Genomic DNA, 27,037 nt, shown 5'->3' on the forward strand with positions numbered 1-27,037 from the left:
GCTGCAAGAGTCTACTTACTAGAACCAGAAAATATGACCACATCACCCCGATCTTATCCACACTGCACTGGCTTCCAGTAAAATTTCACATTGATTATAAAATACTACTATTAACCTATAAAGCACTGAATGGTCTCGCGCCACAGTACCTGAGCGAACTTTTGGTGTTTTATGATCCACCACACCTACTTTGATCAAAAGGTGCAGGCTATTTGTTGGTACCACGAATAATGAAGGCTACAGCAGGAGGTAGAGCTTTCTCTTACAATGTCCCACAGTTATGGAACAGCCTTACAATTAGTGTACGGGACTCAGACACAGTCTCAGTGTATAAGACCAGGCTGAAAACATATTTGTTTCCTCAAGTGTACCAAGAATAGACTTTCATTTACACAAAGTACACAGTGTTATCCATTATTATACTATAAAGCACTGAATGAGTCATCGACGGATGTAATGGAGAGAATCCGGTCATTTTTCAAAATAAAACATCGTTCAGACTCAGATAATAAATAAAACAGAAATTATGTAAGTTATTTATTCTTTCTGTGCGGCTCGGTACCAAATGACCCATGGACCGGTACCGGCCCAGGGGTTGGGGACCCCGGCATTATGGGATAATAAGCATAGCTAACAATCTCTCCCTTTCTTTACCTCCCTCTCTCCTTCTGTCAAGCTACATATGATATTCTGACAAGTGTCATGTGATCCTGACCCTTTCTGCTGTAAGGACCTGCCTGATCCATCCTGATGCCCTACTTCTGGTTGGAGTTCTCATCAACTGGAGGCTACATTCTGCTACTGATGACAGCCCCAAGCATTGCAGCCTGGAGACTGCTGAGATCTCTGGGGATGATGTCGCTTGAAGTACTATGGAAATGGTTTTGGACCTCAATTTCACATGAACAGTTGCACTGTGGTGCTGGAACTATGGTTGTGGTTGCTGCTATGGCCTTACGACTGCAATTACCACATACAATTTTGCACTCAAGTCTCCTTTAATAAACAGTGGGTCGGGACAACAAAACCTTTTGAGTCTGGTTCCTCTCAAGGTTTCTTCCTCATATCTTCTTAGGGAGTTTGTCCTTGTCCCCGTCACCACCGGCTTGCTCATTAGGGATAAATTCACACATTTAAAATCTGTATCCTGTGTTTATATGTTTCTGTAAAGTTGCTTTGAGACTATTGTAAAAAACGTTATAGAAATAAATTGAATTGAAGATTTAAATTGAATTACTGTTTGCAGGACTACCAGGCCGATAAAATATGAAACTTTTTGTTTATCTACCATGAGGCTAGGCTAGTTTGGTGTCGCTAGCCAAGGGGAGGTACAACTAAGCTCTCATTGAATGGGTTTAGCTGCTACAGTGCCATGCAGACTATGTTATCTTTCCTTATGCTTTGCTCATGTCATGTTCATATAACTTATACATATTCACAAACTTATATAGATATATATATTTACACACCTTGTTTTTCTGCTCAGCACAAGAGGATGTTACTGTTTCAGTTTCAACTACTTTACTAGTTTACAAAAAATAAAAATAAAATTGTCATATATCCATTTTATACATTTTTCCTCACACTGACTGTGAGCTAGCAGAATTGAGAGCTGTCAACCAATAACACATGAGTATTTCCACATATTTTCCTGTAAACCCTGTCTGATTGGTCTCACCTCCATTCACTGAAGAGACGCCATCATGCTGCAGGTGATATCTCAGGCGCTGGAAGGTGATTAACACATTTTCAGTCTTTTAAAATTTTATACACTTCATATCAGTTTAAATTGTTGTATATGTTTAACGTTTCGTATAAAATACAAACAGAAGCTCAAGTAACTCAATGTTTATTATATTTAAATATATAGTCACTGTTACAGGTTGTTTAAATTACTGGAATAATTAAATCTTCTATTGAAGCATGTGTTCAGACTACATTCCAATAGATATGATCTAAAATGGATCATTAGATTTTGCAAGTGTACTTGAGCTGTCCTGTACTACAGAAGTTTGTACAAAATCTTGTGATCCAATTTAGATCAAATCTATTGGAATGTCGTCTGTATGTATGCTTCAATAGAAGAGTTCAGACATGAGTAAAATCTGACCTTTTGTATAAAGCAGTTAACATGGTCATTATCAATAATTTGCTTCCATTAAAATAGGGAGGTAAAAATTGTGCAGAATCTTGAATATTACATATTCAAGATATTGATCACTTACTTTCTTTGTTTTAAATATGTCATAATTCTAAACCCTTCTATTTATTTCCAATTTTAAATGAAAAAAATATCCCAGATTTTCAATGTGGTCTCAGACTTTTGGCCCCCACTGTATGTCTGTATATATATGGAGTATCATATAAACATGGCCTCACACCATATAAACATGGCCTCACACCTCCAGGGTCATGTGAAAAATTGTGCAGAATCTTGAATATTAAATATTGAGATATTGAACATCTACTTGCTTTATTTTAAATATGTAAGGAAATGCAGAATATCAAACAACTGCTTAAATGTTATGCATGGTCATCCAATTGGACAGCCAAATATGGTCTTCCGGGAACAATGCTTTCCATTCAATTTTACCCTCATCAGACCATTAAGGGCCAAATGTGGGCAACTATCTTGGGTGATAGGGATTTGAATATTGGTGTGACATTGGTCGACTGTGGGCAGCCCAAATCATGCCAGTGTCATGGGGACAATGTCACACCAATCACCAAAATCACCAGTGGCCCAGGTGGACTGCGCTGGCCTGATCATTCAAGTCTTACCTACTTAAGTGTTAGAGAGCTAATTTTGAGTAGGGAAAAGACTAATCTTACCTCATGCACCTTTAAGGGGATGGCTAATCTGAGGGGCAAATTATCATATGTGGTGAATTGTCTTTGTAATTTCCTTATCTGCCAATGCCAGTCACATAATGAGATACTGAGATGAAGTCTTTAGTGACAAGTTTAGCTCACACCTTCTTCAACACCAAAACACAAAAGGGGTAAAAGACTGTAAGCCATAGAGACATGAAACTTGTTCAGTAAGCAGTACACCCATCTCGCAGTTCATGCAGAGATATGAGCCTGATTGGACTGATGGTGGTGTTATAGTGTTGTATTCTATATTCACCATACAATATATTCTAATCGGAAATCTTCCTTCTTCATGTATCCTAGTCTGGAATTTGATATGCCAATGATCATGATGAATAATTTATATAATAATTTATATACAAATTAGTTTATAACGTCATTTAGTGACTTCTATTGACTTTTTGAAAAAAAGAAAATGAGGCAACACTGCCACTTGGGTCCATCCAATTATATTTTGAGCGCAATATGTGAAACCTGTTTTTGGTTTTGATTTTAATGCAGGCTTGTTCAGGAAATGTTCTGAGGAATTCAGGATAGATTGTGCTGTGGACGTCCATAAGCAGTGTACGTACTGTAAGCTTGAAATGTGGTATACTACATATCTGTAAATGTGGTATACCTAATCTGTAAATGGATTTCTAATCATTATTTATTAACCCTGTCTTACCTGCTGAAAGCTGGTCATGAACATGTTTTAACATTGAACTTTTTTCATGAAACTTGAATGACATGACCATCTCTGCAACTTCTGGTAGACTAACTTCACATACTCATTTCCAAACTAAAACTGGCCCAAGTAATAAGCATTCCCTTTTTGGACATTTGCCTCCACCCACTAGAATTTAAGTCGATATAAAATACTAAACTTAATTTAAAAAATATAATTAATCATACTCCTTGGATTTTCATTTAGGACATAAAATTGGTGAAAAAATACTCAGCACTCAGAGTTTGATCCTCAGGAATTATCAAAAATAATTGTAAACAGCCTGACCACCACATACCAATCAGCTTTAGAATTTAGCACTGAGCTGCTCTCACAGAACTTTATGGTGTATTTGGTGTATATGTTCATGTCGGTGAATTTATCTTTATCTTTAGTATATTTATCTATGGTCTCTTTAGTTCTATGTTACTTAGCAAGAACAGGCATCTGAGGCTACTATTTGATTTTTGCTGATGTAACATGAGAAAACATGTTGATATATACATCTCTTCAACCAAACGCTCAGATATTATAACACTTCTCAGTTAATAGGACATCTATTTTTTGAAGAAAACCATTCAATCCAGTACGGGTCATTTTGACCCCCTTTATGCATTCTTGAAGGTTTTTTTGGTTCATGCATTGTAGGGTTAAATATAAAAAATCTAAAAGGTGTGCATCATACCTGACACCTAGATGAACACTTTACAGGTGGTTGTGTGACTGTACATCATTCCCTTCAAATGCTACTGAAGTTAGAAACGTGTAAAACAATGTCGTGTGTAACTTTAGAGACGGTCCCTAATTTCTGCATTTCTGAGAATATCGAACGTCCAACGTCAAAACCAACTTTATTCCAGTGTTAAACCGGTGCAGGATTACTCTGATAGTTTCCCCTGTAGGCTGTTCACTCCTGCATGTGTGCTTTAATGACACTGTTTACAGACCTGCTGTTTCGTCTGCTTACTTAGTTAACTTTTGCTTTTTCAGTCGTTTGCTTTCTAACTCGAGTCTAATCGGCACTATTCGGTTTCACATCGGGTGATTAATCAGCACAGATCTTTCTGTAGAGACGCTTATTGAGAAGCAGTGGTGGAGCTCCGGATCTCTCCTGATGGATTTACACGCTGTGTGCTGCTCTCTGCTTCTGCTGTCATGTACAGGTGAACACTATATTCTTCCTATATCTGTGAAGATGAATACAGTGAGTAACTGCAGCGTGGCTTCCTGCAGCATAATAGAAGAAATAAACATTACAGCGCAGTGCAGTTTACACAGTTTCCCTTCCTATAGCCACAAAGGGACTTGGTCTGAAACGTCCTGTATCTCTGGAAACTTTGCGTTTTTTATGCGCGCTCTCTCTCTCTCTCTCTCTCTCTCTCTCTCTCTCTCTCTCTCTCTCTCTCTCTCTCATGTATATACATGCTTTCTTACTTATTATTTTGTGCTTCGCTTATTTATTTCTTCACACAGGAGTATGTTTTGGAAAAGAGCTGTTATTACCTGAGATAATAAATACAGCAGTTGGGGAGAATGTGGTGATTACCCCAATCAGTATTCCGGATCGCCCACATTTGTCGATCAATTGGATTTTTAATGAGATCACCATTCTTTATGGACCTCCAAGTGGAATTACAATATATCCGCCATACACTGACAGAGTCAGTATGGACCCCACCACTTATGCTCTGGAGCTCAGGAGCCTGACTGAGAGTGATATTGGAACATATTCTCTGATTGTACAAACTCCGACAAAGATATTCAAAAGTAAAACCTCACTGCATGTGTTTGGTGAGTAAAGAAAACTTTTCTTTTTAACACAACTACAGGAAGATTTTTTAATTTAATCTTGTACAGTCCTCATTTTGTAAATGCAAGGAAGAGTCTTTAATGCTTATCGGTAACTATAATCAGTTTTTATACACGTGTGTAAGGATTAAAAGTACACAGATTTGTACTGCATTACATCTTCACAGCTGAATTGGAATACACACCTTTCAAATTGTAGAACATTTTATTTATCAGATCATTCTTGCGTTAAATGACTATGAACATGCATTGGATGTTATTGCTGATGCAACACTAATACAAAAATAGTTCAGTTGTTTCAGTTAATAGAACATGTATTTGAATTAGAGACAGAATATTGTCATGTCTGTGTCTAATGTCTCAAATTCAGAACATTAAATTTATAGTAAAATATTGAACTATAAAAAATACAGGAACTGTAGAGTTTAGAACCATTTTTGGTAACAGATTTCTGTAATGATCATCCTATAAATAATATGATACACTTCCACTTGTGCCATTTTGACTTCTGCTGCCATTTTGCAGTAAAATATCCTCTTTTGAAAGCTCCGTAACTGGTGACTGAAGATCGGTGACTGGTGCCCACATAAAAAAAATTGTAGTTCTTTAATAGCAGATTTATTAGACTAAAACTAAGTTGGCAAGGAGTACTTGCTCATTTTTACTCATAGATTATTTTTGCTCTGCATTTTGTTATGCTGGTCAGTATGGCTAAAACAGTGAAACAGTGATTACTATCTAAGATCATGAGAGCTAATAGTGTTGGTACAGTGATTATGCTTATGTTTTGATGATAAATGAACTTTCAAATCTTGTGTATTCTGGTGTCCACCTGAGCCCTGTGTTACCTTTTAATCCCCCAGTGCCACCCTCCAATGTTATCATAGTACCAAGTAAAACAGAGCTGGTTGAATTCAGCAGCACTGTGAGTCTCGTCTGCTCTGCATCTGGCTCCTTTCTTTCATTTATTTGGCTGAATGGCAGCTCTGAGGTAAGATCAGGGGAGCGAGTTCAGCTAACAGACAACAACAGCAGTCTGACCATTACTAGTGGGATCAGATATGACACAGGCCCATACCAATGTGAAGCATCCAGCATCTACGGCAAAGCAAGGAGTCCTCCATTGAAGCTCACCATTTACTGTGAGTTATTTCATATCATGCAACTTCTTGAAAATCATGAGGTTTATCCAACACACATGCATGATATACCTGGTCTACACAAGACCATGATGGCTCTAAAGCTGACTAAATATGGACTGTTCCATTGCAGATGGTCCAGAAAATGTTGCTGTTGAAGCAGATCCAGTGAGACCCTTCTACAGCTCTGGGTCAAACCTCATACTGACCTGCTCGGCTGAGTCCAACCCTGCTGCTGAGTTTCAGTGGGCTGTGAATGGAGCAAAGCTCGGTGAAATGGGCCAAGAGCTCAGACTGAGCAACATTCAGAGCAGTCAGAGTGGCAATTACACCTGCATCGCCTATAACAAGCAGAGCCTGCATTACTCCAATTCTGAACACATCAGCGTCACTGTACTAGGTGAGTTCTAGTTTAGTTATTGAATTCATGTGCAACAACAACAAAGAAAAAATAGAAAGCCACTAAATTAAGCCAAAGCAGCTCTCCCAGAAATGTACAGATTTTTCACGGTTTGATTTACTCCCCAGTCCAAAGACATGCATGGTAGGCTGATTGGCATGTCCAAAGCGTCAGTAGTGTATGAATGGTTGTGTGAGTGTGTATGTGATTGTGCCCTGCAATGGATTGTGCCCTACCCCGCCTTGTGCCTGATGGTCCTTGGGATAGGCTTTAGGTTCCCCGTGACCCTGAAAAGGATAAAGCAGTATAGAAGATGGATGGATGGATTTGTTGGTGTTTAAAAATATGCTACATTTTGGACTCATACAATAGCAGAACTGCTGTATTTAACTAGCAGTTGAATAATTTGTGTACATACTGTGTAAGGAATACAACACAGATAAAACAGGGCATGCTGTTATAGGGAAATAGTAAATTATGTACTCCAGCATGAATCAGAGTGTCCTGTGGTGACTGCTACATAAAGCACTAACACCTGAGAATCCTTTCATCAATGTTAAGTAAATGTCATCTTTCAGAAGATTTCACAGATTTCAAGACATTTTTCATCGAATATCATCTTTTGTTTATTATTAGGCTTAGATTATGTTGAGTGTCCACCATACACGTCCCTGTGAATGAGATGTTACTATAGAAACGCTAATGTTTTAGAATGAGAGGATTGATGTAAACCTGTTATTTGATTTGTATTCGGCACCACTGTCAGAGCTGTTGCTATAAAAAATTAATCAACATTTAATGATAAATCAGATTTCAGAATTCAACAATGCTGCAGTATAAAGGTTATTTATCTACAAGATGTCTGAAAATAGGTAATTGGTTATTAAGTCAAGCTATATCTGGGAAATTCAAAACTGAAAAGGTTCTTGGGATTTCTAAAACAGTAAGTGAAATGTGTAAAGTGCTGTTATAGCCCAAAAGCTAAAAGTCACAGATAGACAGAATCAAAATGCTATTTGGTTCGATTAAAAATTAATGTGATAAATTGGAAGTAAATTCTTAATTTTTTTTTTGGCAAATATAATACAATAAGCAGATTATGTTTAATATTGTTATAACTTTAACAGAATTATAATTAATTAAAATTCCATCTCAATTCACATTGTTAAATTAATGTTTATTTGTTTCCTCTGTGGAGTTTACAGAAAAAATATCTGGAGCAGCACTTACTGGACCAACAGATGATCTAATAGAAGATGTTTCCTCTGCTACATTAACCTGTAAGGCAAGTGGAACCATCTACAGTGCTGAATGGATGAAAGATAATCAGAAACTGTCAGCTAGCGACAACATCACATTCTCGAATGATAACAGATCAGTGATGATCAGTCCGGTGAGGAGAAGAGACAGTGGTGAATACCAGTGTGCACTCAGCAACCCCTTCAGCTCTGACACTGCAACATACAGAATGATTGTAAACTGTAAGTACAAATATATTCCTGGTGCTGATTTGTTTTAAACTGAATAAACATCTAAGTTTAATTTGACAGGCAGTGACTCTGTACTGTGTGTTACAGTTGGACCAGATAATGTGATAATTGATGGACCACTTGAAGTGGAGGAAGGAAACAAATTGACACTGTCTTGCCGTTCTGAATCTACACCAAATGCCTCGTACAAATGGATGTTTAATGGGACTTTACCTGAAGTGAATACAGCTGTATTTACTGTGGAACAGGTCACCTCTATGCACACTGGAAATTACACCTGCATTGCCTCCAATCCTGTAACCAGATGTAATGCCTCTGCATCCCATGTTTTGGAAGTAAAAGGTGAGATTTTACGCTGTATAAAATAAATAAAATAGGCTCTTCTGTTTGAAATAAATCAGACATAAGATATAAGATGTTTTGAAGTAACATGTAAATAAACCAAGAGAATAATTATATTTTAATAATTCCTACATCACTATAATTTACACAAAAATATAATTATACAAAATATTTCTTCAGCTGGAAGATTGTCACACTAAAGATCTATTGAGGATTTTAATATGTTGAGTCATAAAGATGTTATCTGTACAAAATCATGCTGGCTCGTAACCTGTATTAATCACTTGATTTTTACAGTATGGATGTTTAATGTAAAGTCCAAAGTAAAATAGAAGTTGTGTAATAAGAAATCACTATTTCATATGATATTTATATTTACATTTATTCATTTGGCAGACACTTTTATCCAAAGTGACTTACAATTGAGGAAATACAAGCAAAGCGAGCAGAGAAGTAGTGCTACCAGGGGTGTTAGCCAGACGGTTAATCACCTGAGGCTGAGCCCAGATTCTTCTCCATGCATTTTTTTCAGCTCAGCTAGTAGCCTAAGTTTTGTATTATGGAATCAGAGGTAACCTAGCTGTCATTGACATGATCAGAAAAAGTTGGATTTATCATAAAACTTACCTCGGGTGTTGTCACTGTTTGTAGGACTACCATTCCGATAAAATATAAAACTTTTCTAATTAGGCTAGTTTGGTGTTGCTAGCCACACTGAAGCACAACTAATCTATGGATTTAGCTGCTACAGTGCCATGCAAAGTACATTATCTTTCCTTCTGCTCTGCTCATATCATGTTCACATAAACTGGAACTCATATTGATATTTACATACCTTGTTTTCCTGCTCACCATTAGAGGATGTTACTGTTTCAGTTTCAACCCCTTTACTGTTTTAAAATAAATAAGTAAACAGAATATATCTACTTTCCCTCACACTGACTGTGTGAGCTAGCATTTGGCAGAATTGAGAGACTGTCAGCCAATAAGACATGAGTGTTTCCATGTATTTTCCTGTAAACCCTGTCTGATTGGTCTTGTCTCCGTTCACTGAAGATATAAAATTACAACACCACTGTCTTGTTTTACTGATGTTCAGTTACGTAGTGACAAACCACTCCAAGTGGATAATTATTTGAGGCTAAAGAAAAAATCTTTGGGGTTGCAGCCCACAGTGCCCAGGCCAGGTTATGCCCCTGAGTGATACCAAACAGGATTTTTGACTGAGTTGAGAAGCAACGTGCGTGTGTAAGTGCAGAAGGTTTTTATTTCTATTTTTTATGTAGGGGCGGGGGGCAACTGATCGCAGGTTGTGCGAGGGAACGTAAACCTCAAGGAGAGTGTTGAGGTAGAGGGGTGCTGTTCCAGACAAGGTCTTGTATGTCTGCATTAAGGCCTTGAATTTGAGGCGGGCAGCTACAGGAAGCCAGTGGAGGGAGATGAAGAGGGGTGTGACATGGGTTCTTTTGGGCTGGTTGAAAACAAGGCGTGCTGTTGCATTCTGAATATTTATTTACAGCATTTTAGTTTATTGATGTTTATCTTGATATTTATCTTGTTTTCATCTTTACATCTTCAATCACCAACTCATCTAACAAAAACAAAAAACAAAAACATACAAACAAAAAAAACACAGCAATGATTTCTCCCTTTCTATTCACTTCATATATTCCCTGCATATAAATATTTATTTCGACCTTTTTTCTGACAGTGGTGGACTAAAAAAAAACCTTAGGAATCGTGTGTTCTTAAGAATCCAGTCATGGCATTTTCTTTACTTAAAATACATAAGTGAAGTCAAGTCAAGTGGCGTTATTGTCATTTCAACCATATACAGCAGGTAGAGTACACAGTGAAACGAAACAATGTTCCTCCAGGATCATGGTGTTACATGAAACAACACACTAACCACATGAGACGACACAGAACTAAATAAGACCTATATTTTTCGACATAAAGTACACGTACAAATGAGTTAAAAACTTAAGTCAGTACAGTAACCAGTGAACTTTGTACATGTAATCTTAAGGGAAATGGATGTAAGATTATGGCAGAATCTGAGTGATGTTTAAAAGTGACAGTCACCAAGTGACATCAAACTTTTTTTGTACTTCCAGACCAATCAGGTCTCAGGTTGGGGGCAAGCAAGAAAAACAAAAATGGAATACAAGTGAAAAGTCATGATAATCTAAGATAAAACTAAGGAGATTTACAACGTTCACTGTCAATATTCGAATGCTGCAGGATAACTAAAAAATAACATTGTGTCTATTTTGGGATACTAGAATTGTGACTGTATACAGTCTAATCACACAAAAAGCTCCACTTCTCTTGATTTTCTGCCTCTAAAGCCTCAGTGAAGACAAACGACCACTCAATAAACAATCTTTATTTAAAAATATTGAATATATACAGTATCTCACAAAAGTGAGTACACCCCTCACATTTTTGTAAATATTTGATTATATCTTTTCATGTGACAACACTGAAGAAATTACACTTTGCTACAATGTAAAGTAGTGAGAGTACAGCTTGTGTAACAGTGTAAATTTAATGTCCCCTCAAAATAACTCAGCACACAGCCATTAATGTCTAAACTGATGGCAACAAAAGTTGATACTTTAGCTGTATGCTAAAGTAATGTTATCAACTCAGGTGAGCGTCTAACCCTTAGCATCACTCATCCCTACTTGATCCAGCTAGCTAACCCTAACTCAGAGCCTCAGATAAGATGCAGACACAGCGAATTTTAGAATAACCTCAGTCCATATTTCACACCCAACATAAACACAAGACACTAGTAGTGTAACTCCAGCACTGAGGAAGCAGTACATGATATTCACTTTTGAAGCCGTCCCGATATGTAAAGTTAATTATCACTCCCTGAATTACTGTTTTCCAATGAATAAATTTTCGAGATCTCCCTGCATAAATATCACAAACTTGGCCAGGCATTTTCAGCAGCTTTAACACTAAATAGTGATGAACACTAACTTACCTGTGTTCATTTAGTTTCCTTGCCTCAAAACCCGCTAGCTCCACCTGAGGCGAATTCAAACAGTCCGCTTTGAGTTGATTTGACCATTGATTCAACTGTCAGTGAAAATGACCCAGCCACTAACCCAGCTGTTGGGTTGCACAAAACTACCCCAAAACTACCCACGATTGAGAAAATAACCCAATTAAATGACCCAAAAGGCTCAACCCAGCATTTGGGTAGAAAAGATAACCCAACATTTTTTTTGAATGTAGACGTGTTTAAAATCAAATCTAGTGTGCTGAGATTGTTTTAATTTTTAGTCAGTGGTTAAGGCATTGGCCTACTGAATGTGGTTGTGCATTCAAATCCTAGTCCTGCCAAGGCCCTTAACACATAGCTGCTCAGTTGTATAAATGTAGAAAAAAGTCATGTCCTTTCACTCTGTAAGTCGCTCTAGATAAGGGAAGCTGCCAAATGCTGTATAATGTAATTATAATGAGTACTTTATTGATCATCAAGGGGAAATTGATTGATTTAACTTAACTTTATGGTCCACCAATGTGGAAATTCTTCTTTGGCTTCTCAAACACAAAAAAACCCCAACAATTATACACGTACACAATACACAAGTTATACATATACACAATACATCAATATAAAAATTATTCTCAAAAGGAGTTGCTTACCTTTCATTTAATATTGTAATTGCCACTGGTATAAAGGAATGTTTATACACATTCCTAAGATATTTTGGGACCTTATACCTCCTTGCAGATGGAAGCATTAAAAATTCTGAGTTAAGTGGGTGTGTAGAGTCAAATACATCCCTTGTTGCTCTTCTGTGCATTGCCAGCAAATACAGTTTATCAAGCTGTGTTTGCTGGTGTCCTATTATTTTTCCTGCAGTTCTCAGAATCCTCTGCATCTTATTTTTATTCCTCACTCCTAAGTCACCATACCAGGCTATAATATTAAACATTAAAATACTCTCAACATGACTTTTGAATACCATTTCCAAAATGGATTGACTAACATCCAAACTCTTAAGTTTACGCATAAGAAATAACCTTTGACTTGCTTTCCTTAAAATATTGTCTACATACTCAGAAAAAACTCAAACTTGTATCCAAATATGGTCCCAAATATTTAAAACTTTCCACAGTCTCAACAACCTGCTCATTTAACTTTAGTTTCCCTAACACATATTGTTCACCAGATTTAACAATGAAAATCATCTCTTGTTTTCCTTACATTTGTATGCAAGGCACTCAGTTTACACCAGTCTTCAAGAGCAACCACATTTTTAAGATAAGTTTGCTCGCTCATTACTTGCTTTTTAGAACAAAGTTGCACCAGAACCATATCATCAGCATACGTAAACAGACCAGCTGTATTACTCTTACTCTTAATTTGGTGTCACATCAGCCACAACATAAGAGAAACAGGGAGGACTGAGACAACAGTTCACAATATTTAAGAGTGCACAATAAACTCACAATATAAAACAAATAAGAAGGAATAAAAATATGCAGAAATAGCTCTCCAAGTTATTTACAGACTATTACTGTACAGATTACTTGTATGAAATATATTACAGAGTGGCAATCTTAAAACTGAACATTAGACATGTGTGATGCACAGATGTGGTAGTGTGTGTAGAAAAATGTACAGTAATCATAAGTAAATGGCAGTGCATGTGTAAGAATGTATAGTGACCCTATGTAAAATGTATATACAGTGAGGGAAAAAAGTATTTGATCCCCTGCTGATTTTGTACGTTTGCCCACTGACAAAGAAATGATCAGCCTATAATTTTAATGGTAGATTTATTTGAACAGTGAGAGACAGAATAACAACAAGAAAATCCAGAAAAACGCATGTCAAAAATGTTATAAATTGATTTGCATTTTAATGAGGGAATTAAGTATTTTACCCCCTCTCAATCAGAAAGATTTCTGGCTCCCAGGTGTCTTTTATACAGGTAACGAGCTGAGATTAGGAGCACACTCTTAAAGGGAGTGCTTGTTACCTGTATAAAAGCAATCAATCAATCAGATTCCAAACTCTCCACCATGGCCAAGACCAAAGAGCTCTCCAAGGATGTCAGGGACAAGATTGTAGACCTACACAAGTCTGGAATGGGCTACAAGACCATTGCCAAACAGCTTGGTGAGAAGGTGACAACAGTTGGTGTGATTATTCGCAAATGGAAGAAACACAAAAGAACTGTCAATCTCCCTCGGCCTGGGGCTCCATACAAGATCTCACCTCGTGGAGTTGCAGTGATCATGAGAACAGTGAGGAATCAGCCCAGAACTACACGGGAGGATCTTGTCAATGATATCAAGGCAGCTGGGACCGTAGTCACCAAGAAAACAATTGGTAACACACTACACCGTGAAGGACTGAAATCCTGCAGCGCCCACAAGGTCCCCCTGCTCAAGAAAGCACATATACATGCCCGTCTGAAGTTTGCCAGTGAACATCTGAATGATTCAGAGGACAACTGGGTGAAAGTGTTGTGGTCAGATGAGACCAAAATGAAGCTCTTTGGCATCAACTTAACTCGCCGTGTTTGGAGGAGGAGGAATGCTACCTTTGACCCCAAGAACACCAGCCCCACCGTCAAACATGGAGGTGGAAACATTAGGCTTTGGGGGTGTTCTTCTGCTAAGGGGACAGGACAACTTCACCGCATCAAAGGGACGATGGACGGGGCCATGTACCGTCAAATTTTGGGTGAGAACCTCCTTCCTCCAGCCAGGGCATTGAAAATGGGTCGTGGATGGGTATTCCAGCATGACAATGACCCAAAACACACGGCCAAGGCAACAAAGGAGTGGCTCAAGAAGAAGCACATTAAGGTCCTGGAGTGGCCTAGCCAGTCTCCATACCTTGATCCCATAGAAAATCTGTGGAGGGAGCTGAAGGTTTGAGTTGCCAAACATCAGCCTCGAAACCTTAATGACTTGGAGAAGATCTGCAAAGAGGAGTGGGACAAAATCCCTCCTGAGATGTGTGCAAACCTGGTGGCCAACTACAAGAAACGTCTGACTTCTGTGATTGCCAACAAGGGTTTTGCCACCAAGTACTAACTCATGTTTTGCAGAGGGGTCAAATACATATTTCCCTCATTAAAATGCAAATCAATTTATAACATTTCTGACATGTGTTTTTCTGGATTTTTTTTGTTGTTATTCTGTCTCTCACTGTTCAAATAAATCTACCATTAAAATTATAGACTGATCATTTCTTTGTCAGTGGGCAAACGTACAAAATCAGCAGGGGATCAAATACTTTTTTCCCCTCACTGTATGACTATATCAGGATATACTTTTAATCTAGACGTTCTCAAAATTTTTCTCTAAATTATTTCTTTGTGTTCTCATAGAAAAAGTCTCTATGGGTAGAGATTCACTGTCTGCAGGATTTATAGCTGGGATTGGTTCTGGAGTTTTATTGGGTGTTGCTGGAATTGCTGGTTTGATTTTCTGCTTTATTAAGCGCAAAGTAAGGTAAGTACATTAGACTATAACTTTGTATTTTTCCTTGTAATTAACATTTTCATCACTACTGAAAAGAATCTGGTTCACATTTGGGCCCGAAATAAATTCAACTTAGGGCCAGATGTAACAAAATTCTTTGTTAACCTGAGCTGTCTAAATCTGCTTTGGTGCAGAACTGTAAATGGATCAATTCTTAGGCCTTGCAAAAATTATGCAAATCTACTATGTAAATCTGGAGCAGATGCAGGTTGCATTAGTTGCCTGGGTATTTTAATCCTCCAGCATTTACTGGTTTGATTTACAGCTTAATAAAGCAGTGCACAGAGTTATTTTCTTAACAAAATGTTAGACTTTTGTAAAAAAAAAAAATAAAAAAAATGTTTTACTTTGCTTTCTTAAGTTGTAATACATGCTTCTGAAAGTGTGACCAGAAATTGTAAGGATCACAATACATTTTAACATAAATTTTTTTGATTTTATTGTTTATTTTATTCTATCAAATATTACCAGCAGCCCTGTTAATTGGGAAATCATCATATAATAATTCACAAAAATGTCACAAATATTCTGCCAGAGGTTTTACATAGACAGGTTTTAGTATCAATAGTATCTATAACCAAATTTCATGTCAGGATTGGAGTAAGATGATTCTTCTTCTTCTTCTTCTTCTTCTTCTTCTTCTTCTTCTTCTTCTTCTTCTTCGTCATCGTAGTAGCAGTTGTAATTATTTATTTAGTTGTTATTTATTTATTTTAAATCATAATTGTTTCAATGATATTTTAAACACTTGTCTCATGTGACTGCTAACTACTTTATAAACAATTACTATTAAATTTGATTTATTGTAATACATTTTCTGTGCAGGATAGAAAGAACCTCCAGAGGAAATAAGCAAAATCGAGGTATGCGTAAAGCACTTCAGTCATTTATAAATATATTCTGGGTGAACTGACTTATATATGATCGCAAATTAAAGTAATTTCAGATCTATATATGGCACATTTTTTGTACTGTATAGACACCGATCAGCCATAACATTAAAACCAGTGACAGGTGACATGAATAACATTGATTATTATTACAATGTCAATGTTGTGTCTTGTTGGAAGTTCATGTGTTGGAAGCAGGAAAAACGTGCAAGCGTACAGATCTGAATGTCTTCGACAAGGGCCAAATTGTGATGTCTAGATGTCTGGGTCAGAACACCTCCAAAACGATAAGTCTTGTGGGGTGTTCCCGGTATTCAGTGGTTAGTACCTACCAAAAGCGGTCCAAGGAAGGACAACCGGTGAACCGGCGACAGGGCTATGGATGCCCAAGGTTCACAGATGCACATGGGGAATGATAGCTAGCCCGTCTGGTCCGATCCCTCAGAATAGCTACTGTAGCACAAATTGCTGAAAAAGTTAATGCTGGCTTTGATAGAAAGGTGTCACAACACACAGTGCATCACAGCTTGCTGCTTATGGGACTGTGTAGCTGCAGACCGGTCAGAGTGCCCTTGCTGACCCCTGTCCACCACTGAAAAAGCCTACAATGGGCATGTGAGAATCAGAACTGGACCATGGAGTAATGGAAGAAGGTGGCCTGGTCTGATGAATCACATTTGCTTTTACATCATGTGGAAGGCCGGGTGCGTTGCTCACCTGGGAAGTGATGGCACCTGGATGCACTATGGGAAGAAGGCACGCCGGCGGAGGCAGTGTGGGCAATGTTCTACTGGTAAACCTTGGGTCCTGACTTTCATGTGGAAGTTAATTTGACATGTACCACCTACCTAAACACTGTTGCAGACAAAGTACACCCCTTCATGGCAAAAGTATTCCCTAATGGCAGTGGCCTCTTTCAGCAGGATAATGTGACCTGCCACACTACAAAAATTGTTCTTGAATGATTTGAGGAACATGACAAAGAGTTCAAGGTGTTGATTTTTCCTACAAATTCCCCAGATCTCAATCTGATCAAGCATCTGTGGGATGTGCTGCACAAACAAGTCCAATCAATGGAGGCTTCACCTTGCAACTTACAGGACTTAAAGGACCTGCTGCTAACATCATGGTGCCAGATACCACAGCACACCTTCAGAGGTCTTGTGGAGTCCATTCCTCGATCGGTCAGAGCTGTTTTGGTGGCACAAGTGATTTTATTATTTTCTTTTTTTTTAATTTCAGCTCAAACAAACAATCTCCAGTTTCATTTCTACTGAACATTTCTACTGAACATTTCTGCTGAACATTTCTTCTGAACATTTCTTCTGAACATTTCTCCTGAACATTTCTGCTGAACATTTCTAGTGAACAAGTGTTTTAATGTTATGGCTGAGAGGTCACGTGCACAAATAATTCACTTTATTATTGGCCTAAATGCCTAAACCTAATATTCTGTTGCATAATGATAATGATGCTTTTTTCCCCACAGCAACACAAACTGAAGAACAGCATGTGAGTCACTTTTTTAAATTTCCAGTTTTACAGTCTATACACCATGTAAAGAGAGTTTATTCAGAGCTGACAGTTGCTTTGCCTTTATTAATTTACCATCAAATGACTTGATAGTGTTTATAATACAGAAGTAATTAAAGTGGCAAAGATTCTTCCAGTTGCTGCAGATAGATATCTCTTACTGTAAGCCACTGAGGACCTTTGACCTCATACACCATATAGGCAGAGCAATTTCACTTCCCACTCTGGTAGTTATTGACAGTGATATTTTCTAGTAAATGATATAAGGAAAAAAGCAAAGGACTGTTTCTCCAGGTACAAACTGCGTTTTCATGAACAGGAATCCATACAGAGCCTTTAGTGCTCCAATGCAGTGCCATAGCTCTTTAACCAAACTATAACACCTTTATGCGATTGACTGAACTGAAGCAATCAGGCTGTTGCTTAATCTCATGTAGTTTATGACTTTTTTTATACAGTTTATGTTTATTTTGCAGTGCGACATTACTAAAAAATAGGAGCAAAAAAAATCAGAAGGAAAAAATAAGTTTGCCAGTTGCAGTGTGATCTGTGAGTAGTACATTTTTTAAGATGACTGGAAAGGGCACAGCAGTAATCAAGCATGCACAACATGCAATGTTATTGTATTATTTATTCTGCTTGCTGCAAGTGCCGTGGTATTAGAAGAAAATCACACACACAAAAAAAATAACAGCATACAATATTTTGACTCACAATTTGTATAAAAATATTGCAGATTTAATTTTTCAATTTATAACCTATTTCCACCAGTAATGTTGGGTTGTTTATGTTGCTGGGAGGATGCCACTGCTTGTCATTATCAGGCTGGGCCACATATCTCTGATCCGGAAGAATACTGCAGTTTTAATAAACTGTAATTAAATTGTGGCTAGGCATATATACTATGTTTTTCTATCTTTAGTAAAGTGCCAGGGAGATATGGCTTTGGTTAGTTGATTAAAGTACACCTTAAAATCAAGTTCTTCATTCCTACTGACCACCGGAGGCAGTGTAACACTATTGGATTATCACAGTGCCAGCCAGATAGGTTGAGCAAATATACCAACAAAGTCACGTAGTGACATATGCTGAGCCCTGGGGGTTATAAGCCACAGTAGCCCAACACTCTGCCTCTTTCACTTTATCGCCTGGTTGGCAGAAAAATATCGTTCTCACAAGCTGTCTTAGTGTGCATCTACGCTACTTCAACAGATTTGGAGTACTTTATCTATTGGTCCATCTGAGGGAGTCGTATTATTTTTTATTGTTTTTCCCACTTTAAGCCTTAACTTTAAGCTATCCGAGGGTGTTATTAGTGAGATGTGCTTTCTACGAGTGCTTCTGATTTTTTTTTTCACGATCATGGGAATGCGGTGGATGTTGCTACACAACCATCACCTCAGAATGTTTTCACTGGTTATCCAGCAGCGGAGGGGTCTAGTCGGGGATCAGTACAGTCGTCTGGTCAGACCCAGGCCACTCCCGCTGATACTTTGGCTGTGATTTGAATGGCTATTGCTCATCTAGGACTTGACGAGTCACTTGTCCAATCTGCTTAAACAAATGTTTTTTTTTCAGACAGGAACAGCTGAGACTTCTTTTGCCATGCCACCATGTAAAGATTTTGTGGATAAATATTCAAATGCCCTCACTGGTTCTGGTCCTCCTAGTCGCTCCAAGCTTGCTCGGACGCTAGCATCTATGGCTGAAGCAGATTCCATTGGGGGTAGTGATGCTCCAGAAATAAAGCAGCCTTGGTGGTGTCTCCTGACGACGCTCTACGAGGGAATGTCCCAGTGTGCAATGTGGTCGTGCAAACTCCTTGCTAAAAAAAAGGCATTTGAGTCTGTTGCCTGCATTACTCGTACAGAACAGACAATCTGTCAGTTACTTCTTGCTGCCACCAGTATGCTGGAACCAGTGAATGTTGATCCTTCTGTTTTGCAGTTTCTACAAACTGCCTTTTTGGCAATGGGCTATGTGACCTGCAAGCTGGGTAGTCTTATAGCCATGCTTCTGGCAGCCTGCCACTAAATGTGGCTTGCCCAAGACTGGCTATATGAGGACTGTAAGAAAACCTTGAGAGATCTTCCATTTGTTCCTGGGCATTTTTTTGGTCCTAATGTTCCGGAACTGTTAGAAAAGAGGGTAAAGCTATCTGAGGCCACTTGTCAACTGACGCAGATGCAGCGCAACCCTAGATTTAGGATGCCAGCAGTTCAGACCCGACATCACTATGCTGCATTGGAGCATTGTTTCTGCCGGCATGCTATGCCTCAGTCACCGCCCCCTCAAAGACCTTGTGTTGAAGATGTTAGAGCCTTTCAGCTGCCTCATCGACCACTACCTTTCGTTCTTTCCCTTGCTCCTTGTGTCTTCACAAGGTGTGTGAATGTAGCTATATCTCCTCTTTGGATGAGAGGTGTGCGTATTCTTCAGGGGTTCGATACCCACCGTGGACCTGTGTGTGCACAGTTTGCATGTTCTCCCCGTGCTGCGGGGGTTTCCTCCGGGTACTCCGGTTTCCTCCCCCAGTCCAAAGACATGCATGGTAGGCTGATTGGCATGTCCAAAGTGTCCGTAATGTATGAATGGGTGTGTGAATGTGTAAGTGTGTGAATGTGTAAGTGCCTTGGCTCCTTGTCCAAGGTGTACCCCACCTTGTGCCCAGTGCTCACTGGGATAGGCTCCAGGTTTCCCCTTAATCCTGAAAAGGATAAAGCGGTATAGAAGATGTATGGGTGGATGGATGGATGGATGGATGGTATGCGTATTCTGCCTTATTTGGATACTGGCTTCTTTGTGCCCCCAGAAAATGGCAGGCTGTGCAAGACTCCAGACTGCTTCTGAGGCATGTGCAGATGTTGGGTTTTTCTGTGAACAGGAAAAAGAGCTGTCTGATTCCAACACAGACCACCACATTCATAGAAATGACCCTGAATTCCTGCCTAATGTCTGCCACCCTGTCTCAGGAACGTGTGATAAAAATTCTGCAACTTTTGGCTCGCTTTCACCCGGGTGTGTGTTTGCAGTACGAGGTGGTCCTATAACTAATAGGGATGTTAATGGCAGCTGCAATGGTGATCCCCCTGAGTTTACTCCACCTCAGACCACTCCAGTTATGCAACAACAATTTGCGGCTAGATCCCACCAGACATCACCATTGACTGATTGTATTTTCTCACAGTTGCATATGTGCGTTGACACAGGGTGGAGGGCAACATGGAATCGGAGGGATATTTGCGGGCACTGGACTCCAACCCAGGCAACAGAGCACATCAACCTGCTGGAACTACATGCAGTGTTCTTAGCTCTAAAGTATTTCCTGCTAGTCCTGACAAGCCACCATGTTCTTTTTCGGTCCGTCAATACCTCAACAATGTTCCATCTGAATTACCAGCACGGCACAAAGCCCCACAGATCTCTACAGCTTACTCGCGAGTTCCTGACATGGTGTTTGCCACGACTTGCTTCACTGAGGCATCTCATATTCCAGGACTGTGCAACCAGAGTGCGGATGCTCTTTACAGGGATCAAGTACATCCAGAACAATGGAGGCTTCAACCGTTTAAATCCTTCTCTGGAGCATTGTGACCCTGCAGTTATTCACACCAACTACAATGCTAGTGCTTCTTCCACATGACAGATTTATGCTTCACATTGGAAGCTTTTTTATGCATGGTGTGAGGAGCAAGGGCTTGATCCTGCATCATATGACGTTCCAAGCATCTTAAGCTTTCTTCATCATTAAATGGAGCAGGGCAAGGTGGCTTCCACGTCACTGCAATTTCTGCATATCATGTTCCAGGTGGTGGATCTTCTCTGGGATCTCACAGTCTTGTCTGCAGTTTTCTGCAGGGTGCATACCATCTGAACTCTGCTCGGGATCCTCACTTTCCTGGGTGGGATTTGCCACTCGTGCTTGCATTCCTACCAATTTGAGCTTGCAAAACATTGATATTAAATGGATGTCCTTGAAGACTGCTTTTTTGTTGGTTATTGCTTCTGCAGAATGAGTCAGTGAGTTGCACGTGCTGTCTTGCTTGGTTACCGGATGACCCCGGGGTGGTCCTACGGCCCAAACCTTCTTTTCTTCCAAAAATCCTTCTTCCTCAGTTCATAAACCAGCACATTGAACTGGCCTCTTTTCATACTTCTTCAGGGCCTGACCCAAGTGCCCAAATTTTGTGTCCTGTTTGTGTCTTGATATGCTATGTGAACTCTACTGCTCAATTTAGACAGTCAGACCAGTTATTTGCCTGCTATGGGGGAGTGAAGAAAGGTGCTCCAGTCTCAAAGCAGAGGTTGTCATACTGGATAATAGAGACCATTGTGCTGGCTTACGAGGCGGCAGGGGGACCATTGCCCTGGAGACTAACTTGCCATTCCACTAGGGCCATCTCATCTTCATGGGCTGTTTTTAGAGGCGTTTCCTTGGCAGATAGCTCTACTGCAGCAACCTGGGCTTCTCCATGAACATTTCCTCGGTTTTATAACGTCAACGTTGCTGCTCATCATGCCGTTTGTTCTGCGGTTCTTCAGGAGCGGCCTTAATTTTCATCGGGTGGGTGGCATTCCTCATGACTATGTTGGTATATGTCATCCAATAGTGTTACTCTGCCTCTGGTAGTCAGTAGGAGTGAAACAGAATGCTAGTTATGCATGTAACTCTGGTTCTGTGAATTCCGGATGACAGCCAGAGTTCTTAGTCACTCGGAATGCGCGAGAAAGGCATACTGAGGCAGCGTGCTGAGCTACTGTGGCTTATAACCCCCAGGGCTCAGCATAAATAAATATGTGACTTTGTTTGATATATCCTCTCAACCTATCTGGCTGGCGCTGCGATAATCCAATAGTGTTACACTGCCTCTGGCAATCATCCGGAATTCACAGAACTACAAATACATGCGTAACTAGCAGTTTAAATTATGTCCTTGGTCATGCAGTAGCAATACGATTCAGCTCATATAATCATATATTGATAAATTAACAGATACAACTCTTATCAAATCTCAGACTTTCAGCAACAGCTTCTGGAAAATTCTGAATTCCTCCCAAAGCTTGCAAATTAGGGATGTAACCAAATAGAAATACATTTGGCTTGAACAGATAAAGCATCCTAAACAAATACAGATATGAACAATAGTTGGAGTATTCTTTTTTATAAGCTTTACAAATATATTGCAAGAGAATGCAAAGATTATTGCTTATTTATGCAAAAGTAAATAAATACATTTAAAAAAAGAATTTGCATTGTGAACTTTTAGGGGCTTAGTAACCTGGAATCCAAGACAATACAAAATGAACAAATTCAAAAGCTCAAGGTTTTTACTTTATTGTGGGATTTTAAAATATAGCTTGGCCTAGCTCATGGGGAGGGTTTCCAGGTTTCAGGGAATTTCCAGCCTAACTACAAGTCAAAAATGGCACAAAGACTTGATACAAGCCCAAAATGTTCAGGCATAGGAAAATATATTTTTTTCTCTACTTTTTCACTCTCTTTTCAGGGGGATTTTCCTGGGTTTCCTGCCAACCCCACTTATGGTACTTTTAAAATAAAATTTAAAATGAACATGATACTAATAGGAGATGCACTATTTGGTTTTAGCCCAAGCAAGACAATGCCTTACTGAGCTTTTTACTATATCACTGTACAAACATTATAAATGTGCTTTTTGAACAGCTGCTCCACTTATCTCACACAGACAACACACTGTGGACAGGGCAGCATATCTCTGCAGGGCTCTGCTAAGAAAATATTAGCTGAATTAATTAAAAATACATATAAATTTGAAAACTTATTCATTCATTGTACATGTTCTAAAATGTTTGTTCTCCATTGTTGTTAAAAGAAAATGCTCTCAGGAATTCATACCATTTTGACTTGCAGAGTGCATCTCAGGTTTAATGTAGATTCTGGTCCAGCAAACTTTTCTGGTCTTTCTGGAATGTAACAAACACAAAAATTTTGTAATATTATTATGTAAATTAAAATGTAAATTAAATATTATTAGATGGTTATTCTCAAATGTAGCCTAAACATCAGGACAGCTATGAAATACATTTAGTTTGCTTAGTCTTTCACGTTAGATAAAAGAAAGAAAGCTTGTTAGAAACTTCCCCAGGACATTTGTTTGGAGAATTGAATAGTTATTGAAGAATCGAACTTACAGTTCTTCGCATATTGTGATTTGTTATAATTTGTAAATGAAAAATGACTTTTTCCAACAGCCCTGTTTTGCTGATACAAAAATATATAAAAACAGATATGAATATTTTGAGCACTGAACATATACAGATACTGGTATTGCATTACATGTCTAATGTAAATAGATAAATGAGTTGTCATGCATTAATTTATATTGCACAATCCACAAAGTTAGTTAACCAAAATGCTGACTGATAGTATAGAATAATGAATGTATTTGATACCACTAGCTGTTTTACACAGTCACTCTTTTTGTTATAGGAGTGGTACTATCCAGACGTCAGCCATCTTCAGTACAATCAAAGGCAGCAAGGAATAGCAGCCATGCCAATGGCCCACGCACCTGCTCATGTGTCTCAGCATAATAATGGTAAACATCAATTACATTTGATTAACAACTATATAATTTATATTTTATTCAAAAAGTTATATTAACATTCAAAACGCTTATATTTCAGTGCTTGAAGTGGTATGCAGTACCTGCATTTGTGTTTTTCTTTTTCCATAATCTTCTGGTAGTACCAATGCCTAGCAACAGAATCGATTACAGTACATTTTCTCTACATAACCAAAATAAAAGTGGAGGAAGTTAAGTTCAAAGTATGCACATAGTGTAATTGTATGGGTTTGTATAGTGGTTATGCTTCACATACACATATGGAAAATAAATAACCAGCTGGCAGCAATGGCAGCTGGTAGCTGCTATTGTTGCAAAATCCAGTCATATTAATACATGCCTAAATCAAGAGTCCATGCACTTTTCACTTTTAGCATTGAGAATACTGAATAGCAGTTTGTCTTCAGCTAGATCATTAACATATTAGGAATGATCTTTAAAGGAACATAATAACGAAAGTAAGGATGGTATATACTGGAAAAAAATATCTTTTGGAAACCATATTAAGGGACGAACAAATGATTTGTATGAAGATTATCCCTGCAGCATAACTGTCCCTTCATCTTTTCCAGACAGCAACATCTAATCCTGTCACACAAATCATTTATGCTGATGTGAGTGAAGCAACAGCATTAGATGTGGACCACACTGACCAAGGCTGCCAGTCGACTGCTAAAAAGTAAGCACACAGTTCAGCAATTCTGCAAGAGACATTTGTGGATTTGATCGACCTGCCATTGTTGTGGAAGGAAAAATCATGAGTCCAAGCTCTTGAAGTAACTGAATGGTTTCACTGCAGATTCTGCTTGAGTAGAAGTGGGTATTGTTGGCTATTTCAATGGAACCCTCAGTGTTGGGTCTGAATTTAGTCCTTAGATTTTGCAATGGTTCCCAGCATATAACAATAAAAACCCACTGATCTCAAATACTGTACTGTAACTTTCCTTACTAATAAAAAATGATAATATTTTTGTTAACATATTTTTGTGTTTCATCTAGGCCTATGTAATTTTATCCAAAATGTCTGTATAAATTTTTTACTTAAATTTTGACAATGCTTGGTAGGAAATCACACAAATCAGTTTGTATGAATGGCAAAGTTTAGGATCGCAGCTTTCTTTCAACATTTGTTTGAAATCCACAGAATCTCATTATAATTTAAAAAAATAAATAAACTCATCTTCATCTATGACCTCTAGAATGACAAGTGCATACAATTTACATTTTTTGATGAATTATTTAGATATTTCTGCTTGTTTGTCTGTGACTAAACAATCAATAAAGTTCATTTTAAGTTTAAGAATCTAACATTCTAGAATCTAACACAGATGTCAAATTTAATTCTTTGCCTGAGTGTTTATCCAAACCTTTTTGATTAACTAAAATGTGTTTAGCTGTCTGTCCATGCACACTCAAAGACATGTAGGCAGAGGACAAAATGCATACATTTTTGAAAATATTTCATATGAATTCAAAATTACACTTATCTGAAAATATATTTAAGTAACTTGCCAAGGTGCTGTTCTAATTGCAGTTCATGCTTTTTTATGGTATTATCATGTTGGTACTGATGACTGATGACTGATCACATTTCCTTACGATTTTAGAAATGCATAAAATTACATTTAGTATTTTATAATCTGTCATAGTATTTTTTTTTTCAACAGAAGCAAACTTCCCCAAATATTCCAGAAGAAATGCTTTTAGGTACATTGCCAATTCTAAATTGCCCCTAGGTGTGAATGTGTGCATGCCTGCATGCCTGTGTGTGCGTGCGCGCACGTTCAATGTTTTCTGGTATAGGTTCCAGATCCACCAAGACCGCTGTCCAGGATAAAGTGAAGATGAATAAATGAATCTCCTGAATAAGGCTTAAGAACCGCATATTTGTTCTTGCATAGTTCCTGCATAGTTACCTATATGAGAACATAGTCATGTATAAAATCTTATCAATATACAGTATCTCAGAAAAGTGAGTACACCCCTCACATTTTTGTAAATATTTGATTATATATTTTCATGTGACAACACTGAAGATATGACACTTTGCTACAATGTAAAGTAGTGAGTCTACAGCTTGTGTAACAGTGTAAATTTTCTGTCCCCTCAAAATAACTCAACACACAGCCATTAATGTTTAAACCGCTGGCAACAAAAATGAGTACACCTCTAAGTGAAAATGTCCAAATTGGGCCCAATTAGCCATTTTCCCTCCCTGGTGTCATGTGACTTATTCGTGTTACAAGGTCTCAGGTGTGAATGGGGAGCAGGTATGTTAAATTTGGTGTCATCGCTCTCACACTCCCTCATACTGGTCACTGGAAGTTCAACATGGCACCTCATGGCAAAGAACTCTCTGAGGATCTGAAAAAAGAATTGTTGCTTTACATGAAGATGGCCTAGGCTATAAGAAGATTGCCAAAACCCTGACACTGAGCTGCAGCACGGTGGCCAAGACCATACAGCGGTTTAACAGGACAGGTTCCACTCAGAACAGGCCTCGCCACGGACGACCAAAGAAGTTGAGTGCACATGCTCAGTGTCATATCCAGAGGTTGTGTTTGGGAAATAGACATATGAGTGCTGCCAGCATTGCTGCAGAGGTTGAAGGGGTGTGGGGCCAGCCTGTCAGTGCTCAGATCACACACTGCATGCTGCCTCAAATTGGTCTGCATGGCTGTTGTCCCAGAAGGAAGCCTCTTTTAAAGATGATACACAAGAAAG

At 38.6% G+C, this 27,037-nt stretch overlaps 1 protein-coding gene across 2 annotated transcripts; it reads left to right on the forward strand.

The window, feature by feature from the left end:
- The first annotated feature begins 4,430 nt into the window (after window positions 1-4,430).
- On the forward strand, window positions 4,431-25,599 carry LOC108266426 (carcinoembryonic antigen-related cell adhesion molecule 5). 2 transcript variants are annotated; one of them, XM_017469705.3, is made up of 11 exons: window positions 4,431-4,743; window positions 5,054-5,371; window positions 6,253-6,531; window positions 6,662-6,928; window positions 8,134-8,409; window positions 8,506-8,760; window positions 15,132-15,255; window positions 16,111-16,148; window positions 17,665-17,687; window positions 24,178-24,286; window positions 24,886-25,599. In XM_017469705.3, exons 1-11 carry the CDS (start codon window positions 4,695-4,697, stop codon window positions 24,897-24,899), a joined length of 1,752 nt encoding a protein of 583 aa, XP_017325194.1. In that variant the 5' UTR covers window positions 4,431-4,694; the 3' UTR covers window positions 24,900-25,599. The 2 variants fall into 2 exon arrangements, with proteins under 2 accessions (XP_017325194.1, XP_053536652.1); XM_053680677.1 differs by lacking the exons at window positions 15,132-15,255; window positions 16,111-16,148; window positions 17,665-17,687; window positions 24,178-24,286; window positions 24,886-25,599 and adding an exon at window positions 8,941-8,987.
- Window positions 25,600-27,037: the final 1,438 nt, after the last annotated feature.

Source organism: Ictalurus punctatus, chromosome 1 (genome assembly GCF_001660625.3).
Source record: "Ictalurus punctatus breed USDA103 chromosome 1, Coco_2.0, whole genome shotgun sequence".
In the NCBI taxonomy this organism is placed as follows: Eukaryota; Metazoa; Chordata; class Actinopteri; order Siluriformes; family Ictaluridae; genus Ictalurus; species Ictalurus punctatus.

What these genes read in the sequence shown, in the direction of transcription:
- LOC108266426 (XM_017469705.3), top strand. Translation starts at nt 4,695, where the DNA reads ATGGATTTACACGCTGTGTGCTGCTCTCTGCTTCTGCTGTCATGTACA. An exon ending in ATTGAAGCTCACCATTTACT is followed by an intron (nt 6,532 to 6,661) that starts GTGAGTTATTTC and finishes GTTCCATTGCAG; the next exon opens with ATGGTCCAGAAAATGTTGCT. An exon ending in TTTATTAAGCGCAAAGTAAG is followed by an intron (nt 15,256 to 16,110) that starts GTAAGTACATTA and finishes TTTTCTGTGCAG; the next exon opens with GATAGAAAGAACCTCCAGAG.